General features: G+C 37.2%; 1 protein-coding gene across 1 annotated transcript in view; it reads left to right on the forward strand.

Annotated features, from left to right (window-relative positions):
* AGL (amylo-alpha-1, 6-glucosidase, 4-alpha-glucanotransferase) overlaps positions 1–15,403 on the forward strand; it is a 102,143-nt gene that overhangs the window by 13,867 nt on the left and 72,873 nt on the right. The window contains exons 2-4 of the mRNA XM_007936094.2: positions 8,497–8,707; positions 9,286–9,452; positions 10,831–11,034. Coding sequence (XP_007934285.1) covers positions 8,497–8,707; positions 9,286–9,452; positions 10,831–11,034 — 582 coding nt within the window. The remainder of the gene's footprint in view (positions 1–8,496; positions 8,708–9,285; positions 9,453–10,830; positions 11,035–15,403) is intronic.

Here is a 15,403-nt window from a genome sequence, read left to right on the forward strand (position 1 = left end):
AAGAATAAGAAAAATAAATGATTATTATAACATGGTTCCTTTTCTGCAGTTTTAAAATGATATGCCCACATACAGGTTTAAATACACACACACACACATTCTGCTTGGTATTTTCTGAGCTTCCTGGATTTGTGTATTGTACCTTATAACATGGTTCCTTTCTGTTCCTTATAACATTGCTATCATATATTTCACATACTCATAAGCTATACTCATCCAATGTATTGCTATTTTTTTTAATGTATACTATTTTTCTAAACAAACCTTTATCTCTTAGGTCAGTTAAGAATAAGAAAAATATATTATTAGTTTATCTTTATTCCTTTTCAAATGCTCTTCCTTTCTTTTTGTTGACTTGAGCTTCTAGTTATCATTTTTTAAAACAAAGAACTTGTTTTAAAACTTCTTGCAAGGCAGGTCTACTGGTGACAAACTCCCTCACTTTCTATTTGACTGAGAAATTCTTTCCCTTTTACTTTTGAAGGATAATTTCATCTGAATTTAGGTTGGTGAGGTTTTTTTTTTTTTTTTTTTTCGTTCAACACTTTTTTTTTTTTTTACTTTTTATTGTGATTTGGGTGAAATTTTACAAAGCAGATTTCATTTCACAGTCAACAGTTCACATACATGTTTTGTGATACTGGTTACATTCTCTTTCAACACTTTAAATATGTCAATACATTCTCTTCTTGCCTGATTAGTTTTTGAAGAGAATTACAATATATAATTCTTACTTCTCCTTTACAGGTAAAGTACGTATTTTTTTCCTCTGGCTTTTTTCAAGATTTTCTTGCTGTCTTTGATTTTCCGCAGTTTTAAGATGATATGCCCACATACAGGTTTAAATACACACACAGACACACACACACACACATTCTGCTTGGTATTTTCTGAGCTTCTTGGATCTGTGTATTGGTATCTGACACCAATTTTGGAAAATTCTTAACCATTATTACTTCAAATATTAATTTTGTTCCTTTCTTGCTTTTCCTTCTTATATTCTCATTATGCATATGTTGCACCTTTTGTAATTGTCCCATAGTTCTTGGGTATTCTGTCTTAGTTTTTTGCTTTATTCATTTTTTTCTTTGCTTTTCAGGTGAGAAATTTTTATTGATGTGTCTTCAAGCTCATTAATTCTTTCCCTGACTATGTCCAGTCTACTGATGAGCTCATCAGAGTGATTCTTCATTTCTCTTAGAGCATTTTTGATTTCTAGCATTTCCTGTTTATTGAACTATTTATTGTGAATAAATTTATATATATAAATTTACCCCAAGGAGGGGTCGCTATGAGTTGGGGCCAACTCAACAGCATATAACAACAACAGATAGATGGATAGACAGATAGATAGATAGAGAGATAGATAGATAAATAGATAGATAGATAGAATTCTAATCCAGGAATATGATTATAGTATCTACCAATAGACTATCATTTTATGCAGGAACTTCCAGTCCCTCATAGTATCCATGTTACAGTATGCAAAGCAGAACCATTTGCATTTCTCTAGGCAAATATATTTTTGATGTTGTGTTATGGTTGTTATGTGCCATCTAGTCGGACCCGACTCATAGTGACCCCTCCCTGGGTTTTCGAGGCAGTATCACTACGGAAGTAGATTGCCCCATCTTCCTTCCGAGAAGTGGCTGGTGAGTTTGAAGCACCAGCCTTCTGGTTAGCAGTCAAGTGCCATGTTGTTAGGTGCCTCAAGTAAGCTCCAACTCATGGATACCCTGTGTACAGTACAACAAAACACTGTGCCATCCTCAAAATACTTGCTATGCTTGAGTCTGTCCTTGTAGCCACTACGTCAGTCCTTCTTGTTGAGGGTCTTCTCCTTTTTCATTGGTCTTCTGGTCTACCAAGCATGATACCCTCTCCAGGGACAAGTCTCTTCTGGCAGCATGACCAAAGTAGGTAAGTGAGACAAGTCTGGCCAGTCTCACTTCTAAAGAACATTTTAGCTGCACTTTTTCCATGCCAGATTTGTGGCAACCCGTGGTACTTTCAGTATTCTTCACCAACACCACAGTTCAAAAGCATCAGTTCTTCTTCAGTATTTCTTATTTATTGTCCAGCTTCCACATGTGTATGAGGCAATTGAAAATACTGTAGCTTGGCTTAAATGCACCTTAGTATTCAGAGTGACATCTTTCCTCTTTAACACTTTGAAAAGGTTTATTGTAGCAAATATTTCCAGTGCAGTAAAACTTCTGATTTCTTGACTGCTGCTTCCATGAGTGTTGATTGTGGATCCAAGTAAAATGAAATCTTTGACAATTTCAATATTTTCTCCATTTGTTGTGATGTTGCTTATGGTCCACATGTGAGGATTTTTCTTTTCTTTATGTTGTGGTGTAATCCATACTGAAGGCTGAGGTCTTTGATCTTCATCAGTAAATGCTTCAGGTCATCTTCACTTTCAGCAAGCAAGATTGTGTGATCTGCATATCACAGGTTGTTCCAATCTTGATGCCATATTGTCCTTCATATAGTCCAGCTTCCTGGATTATTTGCTCAGTATACAAATTGAATTAAGTATGATTAAAGGATACAATCCTGATGCACACCCTGCCTCATTTTGAACTTTGCAGTATCCCCTTGTTCTATTCAAATGACAGCCTCTTAGTCTACGTACAAGTTCATTATGAGCACAATGAAATTTCAGTTTTTTTGCAATGTTATCCATAATTTGTTATGATCCACACAATTGTATGGCTTTGCATAGTCAATAAAACACAGATAAACATATTTCTGATACTCTTTGCTTTCAACGAAGATCCATCTCCCATCAGCAATGATATCCCTCATTCTGCATCCTCTTCTGAATCCAGCTTGAATTTTTGGAAGTTCCCTGTCAATATACTGCTATAACCATTTTTTAATTATCTTCAGCAAAATTTTACTTGATACTAATAATATTGTTCAATAATTCCACATTCTGTTGGATCACCTGTCTTTGGAATGCACACAGATATGAATCTCTTCCAGTCAGTTGGCCAGGTAGCTGTCTTCCAGTTTTCTTGGCCTGAACAAGTAAGCACCTCCAGCACTGCATCCATTTGTTGAAACATCTCATTCATCAATTCCTGGGGCCTTGTTTTTTTGCCAGTTCCTTCTGTCCAGCGGTTCTTGATCATATGCTACTTCCTGAAATAGTTGAACATTTACCAATTCCTTTTGGTACAGTGTCTTCATATTCCTTCCACCTTCTTTTGATGCTTCCTGCATCATTCAGTATTTTTCCCATAAAATCCTTCAATATTGCAGTTTGAGGCTTGACTTTTTCTTTAGTTCTTTCAGCTTGAGAAATGCTGAGTATGTCCTTTCTTTTTGGTTTTCTAATTCTAGGTCTTTGCACATTTCATTATAATACTTTACTTTCTCTTCCGAGCTGCATTTTGAAATCTTCTTTTATTGTATCATGACCTCCATTCACTTTAGCTACTCTCCATTCAAGAGCAAGTTTCAGAGTCTCTTCTGACATCCATTTTGGTCTTTTCTTCCTTTCCTATCTTTGTAATGACCTTTTTGTTTCTTCATCTGTGATATTCTTGATGTCATCCCAAAACTTGTCTCATCTTTGGTCATTGGTGTTCTAAGTGTCAAATCTGTTCTTCAGATGGGCTCTATATTGAAGTGGGATTTAATTAAGGTCATATTTTGGCTCTCGTGCACTTGTTTTAATTTTTCATCTTCACCTTGAACTTACATGTGAGCAATTGATGGTCTGTTCCACAGTCAGCTCCTGGCCTTGTTTTGAATAATGATATTAAACTGCTCCATTGCCTCTTTCTAGAGATGTAGTAGGTTTCTGTGTATTCCATCTGACAAGGTCCACATGTATTGTCACCATTTATGTTGTTGAAAATGTAATTACAATGCAGAAGTCATTAGTCTTGCAAAATTATTTCACATGATGTTTGGCATCATTTTTGCCACCAAGGCCATATATCCCAACTACCGATGCTTCTTCTGTTTCCAACTTTCACATTCCAATCACTAGTAATTATCAATACATCTTGATGGCATGTTTGGCCAATTTCAGACTGCGCAAGTTGGTAAAAAATCTTCAGTTTCTTCATCTGTGGCTTTAGTGTTTGGTGCGTAAATTTGAATAGTAATATTAACTAGTCTTCCTTGTAGATGTATGGATATTATCACTGACATCATTGCACTTCAGAATAGATCTTGAAATGTTCTTTTTAATGATGAACATGATGCCATTCCATTTCAATTAGTCATTATGCATATGTTGCACCTTTTGTAATTGTCCCAGACCATATGGCTGTCTGATTCAAAATGACCAATCTAGTTCATTTCAGCTCACTAACACTTAGAATATTAATCCTTATGCCTTCTGTTTCATTTTTGACAACTTCCAATTTTCCTAGATTCATACTTCCATGTTTCTATTATTAATGAATGTTTGCAGCTGTTTCTTCTCATTTTGAGTCATTCCTCATAGCAGATGAAGGTCCCAAAAACTTTACTCCATCTATGTCATTGAGGTCAACTCTACTCTGAGGAGGCACCTCTTCCCCAGTCATATTTCGAGTGCCTTCCAACCTGTGGGACTCATCTTCCAGCATTATGTCAATGTTTTACTGTTATTCGTAAAAAGTTTTCTAGTAATATATTAGACAGTGTTTCACTGCTGTTCATAAGGTTGTCAGTAGCCAGTGTTTTCAGAAGTGGATAGTCCCGTCCTTTTTCCCAGTCTGTCTTAGTTTGGAAGCTCTTCTGAAACCTGGCCACCATGAGTGACCCTCCTAGTATTTGAAATACCAGTAGCAAAGCTTCCAGCCATAGCAATACACAGGACATCACAGTTAGACAAACTGACAGACAAGTGGTAGCAGCAAGTATCAAAGTATTTAATTGGATTAGAATAAATCAGAAGCATCATCAATCTCTTAATATCTTTTGCTGAAATAATATGTTCACAGAGAATATCTTACCCAATGTTTAATATTGTGGTGTAGAATTTATCACCTGTCAAACATCACTGTGAGGGATTTACTTCTACCAAAGAACAATTTTAGACATGGCTGAACATATCTACATGTTCTTGGTATTAGGATTTGCCTTGAACCAAACTGACTTTCCTTAATAATAAGGAATAAAAGAAGCTTAAAATTTTAATTACTTGTATGATTTAGACCCCACAATTGATTAAAAAATAAAAGCAATTCTTTCTGGAACCACTTAGATCCTTTTTATCCTTCTGGTTCCTATTATCTTGTTGGTTGAGGGATTAGAGTTTAAGGAAAGAACATTTACTCTGGAATCTGTTTTCTCAGCTATTAAATTGGGTATTAGTGACTCCTAGTATCTCATTGAATCTATGGATTATCTGAAGAAATACTTCAGATGTCTGAAGTATTTTAAAAGATCAGCTCCCATTCTTCATCATTTACTATTTATGAGTGGGTAATCAGTAATTGTTTCTGTGTTGACTAGAGACTATCTGAATCTTATGGGATATTTTGGTTACCTAGTGCCATTATAACAGAAATACCACCAATGGGATGGCTTTAACAAATACGAGTTGATTCTCTTACAGTTTTGGAGGCTAGATCCAAGTTCAAAGTGTCAGGCTTTAGGGGCTGGGTAAAAGTCCCTCAACCTTGGCTTCAGCTCTGCTTGTGGCTCCCGGGCCACTGAAGCTATAAGGCTTTCTTCACTTGGGCAACTGCTGGCTGCTGAGGCTGACAAACCCAAGATCGACAAGTAAAAAGGCATGGTCCCAATGTTACCAAACCACACAGCAGGCCATTATTTCAAGTCCATTGAAAGTCCCAAGATCGGCAGAGCATGGCAGGCTACTGAGTGAAGATTCAGCTACATGCAGGGTTCAAGGGTGCCAAAAAGCTCGAGGCAGTTCCCAAGGCTTCTCCTTATATACAGGAAGCAGACCACATCCTTAAGGCAGCTACTCAGCTACATGCTCACAGTAGTTTCTACCATGGAGTTGATTACTAGTCTTGTCATGGGGAATATTATATCCTGCTGCCCAGCCACTCAACCATGCCCAGCCAAGTTGGCAAACCAAAAAAACCAAACTCACTGCTGTGGAGTTGGTCCTGACTCATAGTGACCCCTCCTTGGGTATCTGAGGTGGTATCTCTATGGAAGTGGATCGCCCAGTCTTCCTTCCGAAGAGTGGTTGGTGAGTTTGAACTGCCAGCCTTCTGGTTAACAGGCAGAAGCCTTAGGTACTACGCCACTGGAGCCAAGTTGGCAAAACAGTCTTAACTACCACAGAGGACTACAGGTTAATACATTAATTAAATAGTGCTTTAGCCTCATAATTTGGAGAGAATAATACAGGTTTAAGGAAGTATTTAAATATTTCATGAGGAGAAATGTTTAGTAGATTTGTCAGTATAGTGGAATGTTTGAGTATCTTAGGAGTGATGATTTCGTAATACAGAAGTAGAGTATACCAAAATAATACATTAAATTGTAAAAATAAATACAAAATAATGATTTTAAATAGATGTATTTTTTTCCAACATTGTCATTAAAATTGAAACACGAGCAGAAGGATTTTGCCCAGATTTTGGTCTGTTCTCCATTGATTTGAAGCAGGACTCCTGTTATTGCTAGACTGCTAGAATGTTTTCAAGGATGTCAGGGAAGTATGGAAAGAAAGAAGAAGATAACCTTAAAGTAGCTTCCACTCTCCAAGTTGTGGTCATTTGAACATCACTTACATAAGATATATAAACTACAATTACTATTATAGTTAAGTAAAATAAGTTTTAGGAGCTCTGGTAGTGTAGTGCCTAAGGCACTTGACTGCTAACCAGAAGGCTGGCGGTTCAAACCCACCAGCCACTCCTCAGAAGGAAGATGGGGCAATCTACTTACGTAGTGATACAGCCTTGGAAACCCAAGGAGGGGTCGCTATGAGTCGGGGCCGACTCGATGGCACATAACAATAACAACAACAACAAAACAAGTTTTAGGAGCTCTGGTGGCATAGTGTGTAAGGCATTTGACTGCTAACCAGAAGGATGGCAGTTCAAACCCACCAGCCACTCCTCAGAAGGAAGTTTGAACGATCTTCTTCCATAGAGATACTGCCTCAGAAACCCCAGGAGGGGTTGCTGTGAGTTGGATACAACTCGACAGCAGTGAGTTTGGTTTTCTGGTATATTTCTAATAGACTTAACTGCAGTCAAAATTTTTACATTCTAATATTTATAATCAAGATTGACTTCTACCTTAAACCAACCAAAAGTTTCTTTCACAACTATAACTATAATGTGTTATTTTTTTCACTTTTATGGAAAAATACTAGTGACACAGTGTGTAAAGCTCACATATATGTTAACAGAATTCTAAAAATGGGCTGTGTTGGCTCTCAGAATTCCAAGAAAGGCTCAAATAACTAAACTGTGAAGGGTAGGGATACTGGCGAAATGTGCTGTAGCTGCTTGTAATGACTTACTCGAGTTGATTGTGCACAGCTCTTCCCAATTCCATGTCCACTGGTAGTTTGAGATTGATCATACTGGGATTGTTACACCAGGAATCAGTAAACACTACAATTAGAGCCCCAGCCAGTTGTTTAAAACATATCAACACACCACTAGATTTGAGTGAGTATTGGGAACAACTGGAATTAGGAACTAAAATACCTCTAGAATTCTTGTCAGAAATCTGAATTCTCCTTCTCTAGAGGTTAACTTCTCTTATTGTAGATTACCCTTCTCTGTATGGCCAGACAGGTGTCCCATAATACCTGTGAAATTTTATATGCTATCACCTCTGATACCTCAGAGAAACTCACTTTTTCTGGTGCACTTTCAAAAATACTAGAAAAGATCCCTCGTCCCACTTCTGAGCAATCAGTTCAGGGCATGTGTGTGTGAAAACCAATTTCTAGAGGAAGGTGAAGGGGACAGTGCAGAGCAGACAATTCTGTGATGTTTACTTTGCTTTTTAAAATACGAAGTTCTGCTAAATTTGAATGCAGAATAGTTCCAAAAATAGTATTAAGAGTTTGATGTTATTTTAAACATAGTTGAAAAATCAGTTTTTTTAATGCATTTTATTGAAATATAATTTATGTACAGTGAAATACACAAAACTAAAGTGACATGGGTCAGTGCTTTTTTTTTTTTTCAGTGTTCCCTCTCTTCCCCTCCCCTCCAACACCTGGCAACCAACAAAGAAAGTTTCCCTCCATATATAATAAACCTTTCCTTGACCCTCCACAACAATGAACTAATACTGTATTTGTGCTTCTGTGAATGACTTATTTCACTTAGCATAATGTCCTCCAAGTTCATCCATAGTATGCAGTGTTTTGCAGACTCTACATGATTCTTTAGTGCTGCATAGCATTCCATTATGTGTATGTACCATAGTTTGGTCATCTACTCTTCCGCTGAAAAATCATAGTTTTTTAAATAAATGTAACACTTTTATATGATAACTTAAGTCCTTCAGTGAGCTTATTAATATGTACTTTTTGTTTAGGATTTGAACTGCAGTTCAGATTAGGCCCAACTTTACAAGGGAAAGCAGTTACTGTGTATACAAACTACCCATTGCCTGGAGAGACATTCAATCGAGGAAAATTCCACTCTTTGGAATGGGAAAATCCAACAGAAAGAGAAGATGATTCTGATAAATACTGTAAACTTAATCTTCAACAGTCTGGATCATTTCAGTATTACTTCCTTCAAGGGTAAGCTAGGTATTCTATATGTTTTTTTTTTTTTTTTTTTAATTATTTTAAAATCTGAAGTTGTTACCTAATATGTAAAGAGTTACTGTATGAATCATGACTATACAGTATTTATAGGACTTTCTTGACAAGGAAATAAAATATGGGTCTTCAGTTTCAATAAACGCCACAAAACTTTCAATAAATGTACTAGGAAATAATTGTATGGCATCTTGCAAATTCAAAATGTTAATGTAAATATTTTTTAAAGTCACAGTTTAAATAGTCTTTCATGCAACCTGATTATAGGATGCTATTTATTTAGGTGCCCTTGTTACTACTAATAGATTTTAAGGCACTTATTTTTACATTAAATGAACATTAATGGATAGGGAATCATGTATAGATTCAGAAAAAGTAAAAAGTGGCTTTCACATTAAGTTTTATTCCAACCTTTTTAAAATGATGTAATATGATTGGAAATAAATATATATTTTTAATGAGACAGTTAACCTCCCCATTATAGAGTCAGACTATTGGATAATGATTTTTTCCCCTGTCATTAACTGAAAAGTTTTTGTTTTGTTTTTTCCCCTTAGAAATGAGAAAAGTGGTGGAGGTTACATAGTTGTGGATCCTATTTTACGTGTTGGTCCTGATAATCACATGTTACACTTGGACTGTGTTACTCTCCAGACATTTTTAGCTAAGTGTTTGGGACCCTTTGATGAATGGGAAAGCAGACTTAGGGTTGCTAAAGAATCAGGTAATATCGGCTTGTTTTCTTTGTATTTTTCTTTTAAAGAAAGTAATTATCCTCTGTGATATAGTTTTGAAAGGCTTTGATTCTCCTTTCATTTTTTTTTTTCTTAGTATATTTAGCAATGTGTATAGATTGAATAAGGAGCTCTGGTGGCAAAGTGGATAAGGCATTTGTTTGCTAACCAGAAGGTCAGCAGTTCAAACCCACCAGCTGCTCTGAGGAAGGAAGATAGGGTGATCTACTTCCATAAAGATTTACAGCCTCAGAAACCCACTAGGGGTTGCTGTGAGTCAGAATCGACTCAATGGCAGTAAGTTTGATTTTGGTTTATAGATTGAATAATATGAAATTGCTGATGCTAGACCCTTTTTAACCTACAGAAATGGCAGATTATATGGTCAAACTTAATAAATAGAGAAACTATGATATAATGAGATTATGATCTTTTCTAAGACTTGAATTGGACATAAAAATAAGTAGAAAACTATTAAACTGTGTTGGAAAATGCGTTATATGTATATTTATTATTTTGTATTTATATTTATTATATTATTATTATATGTAATTTTGATTCAGCAAATATTAATTGTCTTCCATTTAGAAGGTTTATGCTGCCATGCATACCATGAATAAACGCACTCTTAAGAGGTATTTTACTCTTTAGTAAAACCAAAAAAAAAAAAAAAAAACCAAGACTATTACTAAGTTTCTGCTTTCAAGATGAATATACAGTATTGTGAAGAGAGGAAGGAAAAGTTGACTGGCATAACTACAAAACAGAATTCAAGTATTGTGGAACATTAAAAAGTAAGAGAAAGACATGGAGTAATATAGTTGCATAAAACCAGAAAACCAAATGTACTGCCATCAAGTTGGACCTGACTCATAGTGACCCCTCCTTGAGTTTCTGAGGCAGTATCACTACAGACGTAGATTGCCCAATCTTCCTTCCGAGGAGTGGCTGGTGGGTTTGAACCGCCAGCCTTCTGGTTAGCAGTCAAATGCCTTAGGCACTACACCACCAGAGCTTTCATATATTTGCATAGGATATATTTTCTACGTATAAATATATCCACTCAACAAATATAAATTGAATCTCTAATACAAACTAGGTACTGTATGTGACATTTTCAAATCCATTTTCTTATCATCCTTGTCTTTTATGTGAGAACAATGATATCCTGAGAGATGTAAGTAGACTTGCTTTAAGTAATTTGTCATAAAGCTAGGATTTGACCCAAGTCTTTGACTGTTTTGCCAATAGTATAGTTGCTTCATTATTTAGAATTATTTGTGAAAGTTTATGTTTTGCTTAGTTTTAGTTTTGTTTTCTTTTTTTCTTATAGTGATCTTTGTCTATCTGTCTGTTTTTGCTCTGTAGGTTACAACATGATTCATTTTACCCCATTGCAGACTCTGGGACTATCTAGGTCAAGCTACTCTTTGGCTAATCAGTTAGAATTAAATCCTGACTTTTCAAGACCTAACAGAAAATATACCTGGGATGATGTTGGACAACTAGTGGAAAAACTAAAAAGGGAATGGAATGTTCTTTGTATTACTGATGTTGTCTACAATCATACTGGTATGAGTTTCATTAACTGTCTCCATTAATTTTTTTAAGAATGTTATATGCTCATTATTTCATTCCTCTCTGTTTATATAACATAAATTTTGAAAACACAAATGATACTTAGATGTCCTTCAATGTAAAATATCATTTTATATATTATCACTTCTTTCAAAGAAAACGGTATCAATTGAGTATATAATCAATGGTATACATATTTTGTGGGTGAGACTTAAAAAACAGGAGAGTGGTTATAAAAGGGACATTATGATCACATATTTCAACTGATAGCATTAATACTTTCAGACCAACTAATGAATCCCATATAGCAGAAACTCTAATACCATAGAATATGTGAAAAAACAAAATGATTTATTTAGAGACAAAAGTATCATTAAATTCTTAGAAGTTAAATCTGAAAATTAAGCCTTTTACATATTAAAAGAGCTTAGTAGAGTAAAATTAACCTGTTTTGATTTCTAGCTAATGTCATCCAATTCTGTAAAATATATCAAAGCCTCATAGAGATGATTGCTCCTCTCACCTTTCAGGGAAGCTGGACCTGCCTGGCATGGAACAGTCTCTGGCCATGAGCAATCTTCACTTTAACCTAGTGGACCTTACAAATAGTATCTTTTGTGTTTGCCACAGTGTAGAAAAACTTGGGAACCCCTGATTTACATATGTAAAGAACAAAAGTCATGGGTGCTGCAAAATGTTTTATGATTAAAAAATCACCTCTGGTATTTCATAATGTAATCTTGCCAAGAAACTATAGGTACTGTGGAGCTATTTAAAAGCTCAGGGATTTGGTTCATTCATCATTATAGATAATATTGTCAATGTTAATACCAAACTATAAAATCTAGGCAAAGAAAAAGGTACATTCTAAAATGTGGTATTTCTAAATGACCTAGAAACCATACATCAGAGTCTACAGTAAAAAAATCCTACTGTCTAAGAATTCAGTATTCTTCACTTGAAAATTTTGACAGTATTGATAATTTCTTAGACATATATCTTATTCACCACAAATGGATTCCTCTAAATCAAATAATGGTATTGTATTAGTTAGAACTTTTGTATGACCTAGGATGTGGCCCAGGCACCTGTAACAAACAGACAAAAATACATTGACTTAAAACAAGATTAAAATTATATTTATTTCTTATAAAAGACCAGGTAGACATTCCAGGACTTGTATGGAAGCTCAATGGTGATAAGGAATGAGGTTCTTTCTCTGTTGTTACTCTGTTATCTCCAACATTTTGCTTTTTTTTTTTATCAAATATATCTGCTTTAGCTCTTGTTACCACATTCTACCCAGTGGAAATGGGGAAAGGGAAGTCATGCGTTTTAAGGACATGATCTAGTATATAAATTAGTTCTGCTTTCTGTATCATATAGGAATTAGTCCCCTGTCACACCTCACTATAAAAGAAAATGGACATGTAGTCTTAATTTGTTGGCTATATATACAACTGAACCTTGAGAGTTCTATTACTGAAGTAAGTAGGTGAGAATAAAATTGTAGTAAGGAGTTTCTGCCACAGACTTACATTTCTGAAGCATTTGAGAGATTCTGTACAATATAAAAGAAGTGAACTTTTCTCAGTCTTGCTTAGAAAATGTTACAAATCATAATGTACTTTCTGTTAACAGATTTTTATTGCAAAAGTTATTATCCCGGGAGAGTTGACTTCTGGAATGGTGGCATGAGATGCTCCACAGACCCTCTCTCCAGTGAAACAACCATGTTGTTGTTGTTGTTGTTGTTAAGTGCCGTCGAGTCGTTTCCGACTCATAGCGACCCCATGCACAGCAGAACGAAACACTGCCCGATCCCGCACCAGCCCCACAATCCCTGCTATACTCGAGCCCATCATCGCAGCCACTGTATCAATCCATCTCGTTGAAGGCCTCCCCCTCTTTCGTCGACCCTCCACCCTACCAAGCATGACATCCTTCTCCAGGGAATGGTCCCTTCTTACAACATGACCAAAATAGGTGAGACGAAGTCTGGCCATTCTTGCTTCCAAGGAGCATTCTGGCTGCACTTCCTCCAGGACAGATCTGTTAGTTCTTTTAGCAGTCCATGGTACTTTCAGCATTCTTCGCCAGCACCACAACTCAAAAGCATCAACTCTTCTTCGGTCTTCCCTATTCATTGTCCAGCTCTCACATGCATACAAGGTGATTGGAAATATCATGGCTTGTGTCAGGCGCACCTTAGTCCTCAATGAGATATCCTTGCTCCTCAGCACTTGAAACAGTTCCTTCGCAGTTGACTTTCCCAATGCTACACGACGTCTAATGTCCTGACTGCTGCTTCCGTTGGCATCGATTGTAGAACCAAGCAATGTGAATTCCTTGACAACCTCAATCTTCTCTCCATTGATTGTGATGCTGCTCATTGGTCCAGTTGTGAGGATTTTTGTTTTCTTTATGTTGAGATGTAATCCATACTGCAGACTGTATTCTTCAACCTTCATCAGTAGGTGCCTTAAGTCATCCTCACTTTCAGCAAGCAAAGTTGTATCGTCTGCATATCTCAGGTTGTTAATGATTCTTCCTCCAATCCTGATACCACGTTTTTCTTCATATAGTCCAGCTTCTCGGATTATTTGCTCAGCATATAGATTAAGCATAGGCACTGAAACAAGGCGGGCTTGTGCTTACTCACTGATCTGCACTGAACACGTTCCCTTGTTACCCTCCTGAGAGGGACCGGGTCTCCGGGAGCAAGGTAAGCACGGGCGTAGCACAGAGTAGCAGGCCGGAAGAGCAGGAGGAAGGGGTGGAACCCAGGAAGCCAAAGAGAAGAGCAATCAGCCAAAGGGATTAGGTGAGGAGGGAAAACTCAGGGACGCCCAAAGAAGCAGGCCAGAAGAGCAGGAGGAAGAGGATTAAAAGACAGGAAGCCAGACAGAGGAACAGTCAGCCACATTGACCCAGGTGGGGGGGATACGAGAGGTCTCCAACAGCAGGACAAACTTGTCTGTCGGTTTGTCCTACTGTGGTGACATGTAGACGTGAGTTTTGAGGCTGAGCCTCTGGTGTTAAAACCCAGCGAGATGCACCTGGTGCATAGATAACAGCCAGTTTTATAGACTGAGACAGACTAGGAAGAAGGAAGAGGCCGTCCACTTCTGAAAGAATTGGCCAGGGAAAACCTTATGAATAGCAAAGCAAAGAAACAACCATAACTGTTGAAAATCATTTAAAAAAAATAATAAGTATCTGGAAATTGTCATAAGGATATCAGCATGTGAAGAAACATTCATTCAAGAAAAGCTACTAGATTTAATTTAAACTGTGAGAGTTTGTAGTATTTGATCCATAATCTGCTCTCCCAACCCTCATTCAGTGCCCACTCCTCAGCTCGATATATTATCTGTACTACTGGCAGTTGCAACCACAATCATGTTGTTGTTGTTGTTATGTGCCACCGAGACAGACTCGATTCATAGCGACCCCTCCTTGGGTTTCTGAGGCGGTATCACTACGGAAGTAGATTGCCCAACCTTCCTTCCGAGGAGTGGCTGGTAGGTTTGAACCGCCAGCCTTCTGGTTAGCAGTCAAGTGCCTTAGGCACTATTAAGGATCCCTACAGAACTACCGCTAAGAGAGGCAGGCCACCATAATTTCCCATCTGCCTAGCTCTCTGTTGCAGAAGCTTTGTTTCAGACAAGAATAGCTGAGAGCTCCGGGGCTCCCATCCTCCACCCAACTCTTATTCATAGGGAGAAAGCTCTACGCCAGGCATGGCAACTCAAAGATACTGGGACCCAATTGCCCTTGCCTCAGGTGTCTTGTAGGATGGAGGTTCTATACCTTGAGAGGCCGGCCAAGAAAACTAGAAGCTACTGTCTCCACTACCAGTTGTGGAGCAGTAACAAAGGTGTTCTGCCCAGGGGAAGAGATACATAGTAATAAAAGAGAGCTTCATAGCCTAACAGAATTGCACTTATTTCTAACAGAGCATGAGGAAGTTGAAGCCTGTGGGCTCAGTTGAAAACAACAAAGATTTTGAAACAGAATAGAGAGCCCAGAAATAGACCCATGTAGTCAACTGACTGACTACTAGCCAGCATACCCTAATATCAAAACCAGAGACATGACAAGTAAGGAAGACTACAGACCAATGTCTGTCATGAACATAGATGCAGAAATTCTCGGCAAAATACTAGCAAATCAAATCCAACACTGTATAAAAAGAATTATGTACCACTACTAAGAGAGATTTATTCTAGGTGTGCAAGCCTGGTTCAGCATTCAAAAATCAGTTAATGTAATACTATACAAAACATTGTTCCACCTACTACTTTGGCGAGTAGCGACTGGGACCTTAAAAGCTAGGAAGCTGCCATCTAGATGCAACAAC

This window comes from Orycteropus afer, unplaced genomic scaffold (genome assembly GCF_000298275.1).
Source record: "Orycteropus afer afer isolate SDZICR_OR568_19922 unplaced genomic scaffold, OryAfe1.0 scaffold00033, whole genome shotgun sequence".
Taxonomy (NCBI): Eukaryota; Metazoa; Chordata; class Mammalia; order Tubulidentata; family Orycteropodidae; genus Orycteropus; species Orycteropus afer.